The 6,987-nt window shown below is 40.5% G+C and overlaps 1 protein-coding gene across 7 annotated transcripts in view; it reads left to right on the top strand.

Annotated features, from left to right (window-relative positions):
- The window catches only part of MRRF (mitochondrial ribosome recycling factor), a 58,834-nt gene that overhangs the window by 712 nt on the left and 51,135 nt on the right, over nt 1-6,987 (top strand). For 3 of the 7 annotated variants that reach the window (XM_063787529.1, XM_009457222.4, XM_054658402.1), the window contains exons 2-3: nt 7-325; nt 5,402-5,613. In XM_063787529.1, the coding sequence (XP_063643599.1) occupies nt 291-325; nt 5,402-5,613 (247 nt within the window). In that variant the 5' untranslated portion in view covers nt 7-290. The remainder of the gene's footprint in view (nt 1-6; nt 326-5,401; nt 5,614-6,987) is intronic. The other 4 variants (XM_016961595.3, XM_063787528.1, XM_063787527.1 and 1 more) reach the window with 2 other exon arrangements.

The raw sequence follows: 6,987 nt of genomic DNA, 5'->3' as shown, positions 1-6,987 counted from the left end.
TTACAGATGAGACGGAAGTCCTGAGAGTTTGACCGATTTAAGGTCACGTGCCTAGGAAGTGCTGGAACCAAGACTCGGAGTTTTCTCTAAGTTTAGTGCCTTTTTTTTGTTTTAAACCACACTGTTGCATTTCCCCCCATTTTGGAAAGCTTTATAGTTGGAAAGAATGAAAACCTGATCTGACCCCTTCATTTTATGGTTGAAACAAAATCTACGTAGGAGAAATCACTTGGTACAAGTCACAAGTCAGTGGTAGAGCTGCCGCAAATGCTTTTTGAATACGTGTGATTATGAATCTAAATGGCAGATGGCAGGGAGTGATAAGGTAGGCATACTGGAATCCAGATCTCTTAACTCTTAGGCAAAAGCCCTTTCTCTACCTGTTAAAGTGTCTCATTCCTTCTTTGGCCGTGCCAGGTGCATAATGATTCTGTGTATAGTCAGATACTACAAGTACCTTTCTTTACCTGGTACTGCATTTAGAGAAGAACATCATCTACTATCTCTAAGCAAAAATCTGGCAAACCAGAGACAGTGGAGGCAACGCTGGGAAGCCCAGAACCTACCATAGTAAGGGTAGATTCCCATCCGATTCTGGTTGACCCTGGATAAGGAATTTATCTTTCTGGACTTTCACTGATGTATTCATCACATTCACAGTGTCTTCTGTGTTCTGGCAATGTACCAGGTACTGGGGATACAGCAGTGAACAAGAAAATCATAGGTTAGTCCTTGTAGTACTTAGAGTCATATGGAGGGAATTAGACAATCAAATAATTACACAAATGTTAGCTTGTATTGTTAAAAATTAAGTGCTATGATGAAGTAAAGGGTGTTATGAAAGCAGACTACAGGACACTTGACCTAGTTGGGCTGTAGGAGATGGCCAAGGAAGCCATCCTCTGAGGAAGTGATGGTTAAGCTGAAATCTGAAATAAAAACGGAGACAAACAGTTAAAGAGGTGAGGGAAGATCATCAAGGAGATTCAATGGCATGTTTGAAGACCCTGGAGCAAGGGGAGCCCTGGAGAAGTGAAAGATCACTTTTCTAATTTTGCAAAATACGGGTGGTGATTATCACTCTTTAGTTATGAGAACCAGATAAGATGGTACATGTGAAAGTATTTTATATACAAGAGCCTGCGTATATGCACACTCATAGAAATGCTTATGTTATAAGCTAGTATACAGCTGCATTGAAAAGAGTTGCTGGGACAGTAGATAAGCCAGGATTTTGGGTTGGTCATCTAGCCAAAATTAAAATGAACCTTCTGTGAAGAACAGGGAGATCTTTTGAGACCCTCAACTTTGGAAAAAGAATGTGTGCTTCAAGTAGTTTAAAAAAATATTTCAGTCTGTAATCTCAGCACATTGGGAGGCCCAGGCGGGCGGATCACGAGGTCAGGGGGTCGAGACCATCCTGGCTAACACGGTGAAACCCCGTCTACTAAAAATACAAAAATTAGCTGGGTGTGGTGGCGCACGCCTGTAATCCCAGCTATTTGGGAGGTTGAGTTAGGAGAATGGCTTGAACCCTGGAGGCGGAGGTTGCAGTGAGCCAAGATTGCGCCACTGCACTCCAGCCTGGGTGACAGAGTGAGACTCCGTCTCAAAAAAAAAAAAAAAAAAAGAAAAAAAATTCAGGCCGGCGCAGTGGCTCACGCCTGTAATCCCAACACTTTGGGAGGCCGAGGCGGGCGGATCACCTGAGGTAGGGAGTTTGAGACCAGCCTGGCCAACATGGTGAAACCCCATCTCTACTTAAAATATATAAAAGTTAACTGGGTGTGGTGGTGGGTGCCTGTAGTCCCACCTACTCAGGAGGCTGAGGCAGGAGAATCCCCTGAACCTGGAAGGCATAGGTTGCAGTGAGCTGAGAACGTGCCACTGCTCTCCAGCCTGGGCAACAGAGTGAGACTCTGTCTCAAAAAAAAAAAAAAAAAATTTAATAGTTGGGATGCTATTATAATAGCTACAATTTATTGTGTACCTACTGGATGCCAGGCATTGTACTGTGTGTATGTGTTTTGTTAAGAGACTAGGTCTCACTATATTGCCAACGCTGGCCTTGGACTCCTGGCCTGAAGTGATCCTCCTTCCTTAGCATCCCAAGTAACTGGGACTATAGGCACCCACCACTGTTCCCAGCCATGCTGAGTGTTCTATATGCATTGTATAGCAGTTAATAACATAGACTCTAGAGCTAGATTGCCTGAATTCAAATCTTGGGCAGATTTTTGCTTCTGTTTTCTTATCTGTAAAGTGGGAATAATCATAGTACTTACTTCAGGGTTATCATGAGGCTGAAATGAGTTAATGTGCATAAGCCACTTAGAATAGTTTCTGTCACGTAGTCATCGTTATATAAATGTTAGGTATTGTCATTATTGTTATCTTTTAAAGTCTCATTAATATCACTATGATGATGATGTGGAAGCTGTAGCTCAGAGAGGCTAAATGACCTCCCCAAGGTCACACAGCTAGTAAGTGGGGGAATTGAGATTCCAGTTCCAGACTGCGTCCAAAGCTCAGACACTTCCCCGCATTGCTTCTATGTATAGGTTAATTTTGTTGGCTCATACTTGGGATCTCAACAAATTTTTCTTCAACTTTAATTCTTTATCTGTGCTGAACTGAATGTTAATTTGTATACCCTTAAGGTAAAGGACCTAAAGGACTGCTTTTATTGAACTTCCACTTTGAAATTTCTTGACTTCTGTGCAATTAAAATCTACGCCTTAAGCATTTCAGCAATGTGGTTTATTTATAGAGTTGTCTTCCGGTTCACGTGTACTGGGTCTGCTTTTGGGTGCTGCGTTTTCTGTCAAAGGTTGTTTATTTCTAACCCATTTTGATTTCCTGTTGCTTTGTGAGTTGGTATTATGACCTGCAACAGGAACACCAGGAAACCTGTCTTAAATGGAGCAGCCAGATTGAGACCCTGTAGACTAAAATAAAAAACTACTCATTATTCTACAGCCATATTTGGTTATAAGTATGAGTTAGGCATTGGTTTTATTAGGGAAAAACCTAGATATAGAAACTTCACTCTGAGCCAAACCTCTGTGAACAGTTCTGCTAAAATAGAGCTTGGCTATTAGCTCCATGTCCTTGGACAGTGACTTAATCTCTCTGAACGTCAGTTTCAGCGTCTGTAAAATGGGGATTATTATACGTTCTTTGTGGCATTATTGAGAGAATTAAATGAAATAGTATGGTTAAAGCAAACAGTCCAAACTTGACCTCAATTAATAGTAGCTATTGATACTAGTAAAGAAGAAAAATATTCCTTTTTTTCATCAAATCTGGTTTTATAGACTTCATACACTGATCACTAACTTCTAGTATCCCTTACTGTTAAAAATTCCATCGCGAGAAATGATTTGCCTTTGTGCTACTCATTTGCTTTAAAAATAATATCCATCATTAGGCCAGGCGCGGTGGCTCACGCCTGTAATCCTAGCACTTTGGGAGGCCGAGGTGGGTGGATCACGAGGTCAGGAGATCGAGACCATCCTGGCTAACAAGGTGAAACCCCGTCTCTACTAAAAAATACAAAAAATTAGCCGGGCGTGGTGGCAGGCGCCTGTAGTCCCAGCTACTTGGGAGGCTGAGGCAGTAGAATGGCGTGTACCCGGGAGGCGGAGCTTGCAGTGAGCCGAGATCATGCCACTGCACTCCAGCCTGGGCGACAGAGTGAGACTCTGTCTCAAAAAAAAAAAAATAATAATAATAATAGCCATCATTCATTAAGCTGCTATATTCCTGGCACTATGTTAGTTGTTTACATGTATTCATTATTAAATTTTATTTTAAGTTCAAGGTTATTTTTATCATTGATGAGGAAAGTGATGCTCAGAAAAGAAGAGTAAATTGCCTAAAGTTGAAATTTACATCCAGGTCTGACTGATTGTAGGCTATTTTGTACATCATTAATAACATACAAGGTTTCTTTATTGTGTCTGACCCTGGCATAAAAGTTTTAGAGGCCGGGCATGGTGGCTCACACCTGTAATCCTAGCACTTTGGGAGGCCAAGGCAGGTGGATTGCCTGAGCCCAGGAGTTCAAGACCAGCCTGGGCAACATGGTGAAACCCTGTCTCTACTAAAAATACAAAAAAATTCGCTGGGCATGGTGGCATGTGCCTGTAATCCCAGCTACATGGGAGGCTGAGGCATGAGAATTGCTTGAACCTGGGAGTGGAGGTTGCTGTGAGCCAAGATCGTGCCACTGCACTCCATCCTGGGCAACAGAGTGTGACTCAGTCTCAAAAGATAATAAAGATAATATTTTTTTTAAAGTTTGAAAAAAAAGGTGATAGCTATCAACAGGTATTATCTTGGGGGGCTCCTGCTGTTTGCTAAGTACTGTGTCAAGGGCTTTACTTGCATAACCTCATTAATTATTCCTAACCCTAAGAAATGAGTACAATTATTCCCATTTTATAGTTGAAGAAATCAAGGAGCAGAAATATTCAGGAATATTTAGTCAGTAATGGAGCTAGGATTGGCTTCCAGGTCTTCCTGACGGCAAAGCCCATGTTATCCATTCCATTGTGTTGGATCAAAATTTTAGGATGGGATTTCAAAAAAAAAATAAGGTGTGGGACTGTTACTCAAAGGAAACAGCTTCCAGGTATTTGATACTAATTGTTCTTAATTTTTACCTGAGCCATAGCAACATTACTGGCAGAAGCTATCAATGATATATTTGTCAGTTAGCTAGGGCTGTGTTCTATCCTGAGGTAGTTATAGGCGATGGCATCTTTCCATGGTCAAAGACCTCAGATGTAGAATGCGTAACTTGTGTTAACACAGTAGAGGGTGGCATGTTCCAGAGCTCTAGTTCTATACCATGGAAGACCTCAAACCTCAATCATGCTTTAGGCTCACATTAAAGGGCATCCTAATTGGTAATCAGTGCATAAGGAACCAAATAAAATTTTAATTAAATGCTGTCGTGTGAATTTTCCAGTCATTTTATGCCTGTTGAGATGGTTTTCTTATTTAAAGTCCTCTTCTAGTGCTCTGCCTTCCCTCTTTAAACTTTATCAAGATTTTGTGCTTTTTCTCATATAAGGGTTTAATTAGCATCATTAAAGTTTTAGTCTGCTGCATATTTGCTTAATGGGCATTTTGGTGCAGTGGAAAGAGCTTGGGGTTTGGAGTCCAAAGTGGGGAAGTTACTTAAATCTCTGTGAGCCTTAGTTTCTTCATTCTGTAAAATGAGGCAAAGAATATTTTCTTCTAGGGCTGTTGGGAAAAAGATTAGAGATAATGTATTTAAATTGTCTAGTACTTAGCTCAGTTTATAGGAGTTGCTTGATAATTGGTACGAATTACCTGAAGTTGCAATAAGGTCTCTTTTACTTAGATCTGCTTTTTGTCTTATTCTTTTTAGTGGATGTTTCCAAGGATTGTCTTCAGTCATGGCCTTGGGATTAAAGTGCTTCCGCATGGTCCACCCTACCTTTCGCAATTATCTTACAGCCTCTATCAGACCCGTTTCAGAAGTTACACTGAAGACAGTGCATGAAAGACCACATGGCCATAGGCAATACATGGCCTATTCAGCTGTACCAGTCCGCCATTTTGCTACCAAGAAAGCCAAAGGTAGAGACATGTGACGTTCTCTCCTACTTCACCCCTTTCTTATAGTTGGCCCTTGAATTATAGCTGGCAGGTATCTCAGATGTACTGAATTTCTCCCCTTGCTAACATGAGGAAATGGTGCCTCCGCTATTTCATTTGATTAGCTTAAAAGGTTACAGTGGCAGAGATGGTGTTATAACCCAGTGCCTGTTTTCTCATTACCATGCTGCCTCATTTGTTTTCTTGGTAGCTCAGAAAATGCCTAATTTCTTTCTTTTAGATTTAGAATTAAAGGTTTAAGTGCCAAGCAAGCCAGAATGCTTGTAGCAGGGATCAATATATTGTCTCCTTATAGGAAGATGCATGTTGGAAGTATAATTAAGACCAGAAGGTGGTTGGGTGAAGTGGGTATTAGAGCCATGGATTTAGATGGATGATCTTAATGGCTTGTGTCATCCAGGAATGAGACTCTGATGTACTGCAGGTCTCAGCTTAAATGCTACTTCCTCTGGGAAGCCTTTCCTGACCTCTTAGACTAGGTCAAGTCCCCTGTTGCCTGCACTCGTGCATTCTGTTATTTTGCCTTTGATGCACTTAGAACAGCAGTGATTAATTAATTAAATGTAAGATTGATTATCATTTATCTGTATTCTGTGCTGGACCTGATGAAGGTAGGTTCTATATTGTTCTTATTTAGCACCTAACAGGGCCTGGATTTAGTATGTATTGACAAATTTTGTTGAATGAAAGAATGAGTGATAGAAAATTGTCAGTCACACCAGCAATTTGCAGTGGTGGATCAGGGAGTCCTCCCCCAAGAATGGCGCTAGATATATGCTGCTGAATATTTTCCCACTGACTTTCCTTTTCTAATTTCATGCAGACCTTCCCCTTTCTGTAATAGGAAAATTAACAAATTACTGGAAGAACAGTAATGCTTAGAAGAGTTATATTCTGTTAATAGTGTTAATAGTAATAACCTTTGATCTGTATGTAGCATTATATTTTTTAAAGTTTCTATACATTTACTAATTTTATCCTTATAATTATCCATTGAAGGAATTATAATTTTCCATTGAAGAAATCCTTATAATTATCTAGTTAATCCAGATCTCACCATTTTATAAACGAAGAAACTGAGATAGTTTGTGAGAAATTTGCCCATGGTCCTATATAGTTAATGGCAGAACCAGAAACTTGAGTTCCTGATGCCTACAGTACTGCAGTCTTCTAGTGTAATAGACAGTAACTACAGTGCGTAAGCAGCATTTTTTCATATTTTGTGGGCTATTCAGTTTTGTCTTCTTTGATTGCCTCTTTAAAAGTTGGTTAAGCCGAGTGCTGTGGCTCACACCTGTAATCCCAGCTACTCAGGAGGCTGAGGTGAGGGGATTG

This window comes from Pan troglodytes, chromosome 11, assembly GCF_028858775.2.
Source record: "Pan troglodytes isolate AG18354 chromosome 11, NHGRI_mPanTro3-v2.0_pri, whole genome shotgun sequence".
Taxonomy (NCBI): domain Eukaryota; kingdom Metazoa; phylum Chordata; class Mammalia; order Primates; family Hominidae; genus Pan; species Pan troglodytes.
This window is presented reverse-complemented; position numbering and strand designations above follow the sequence as displayed.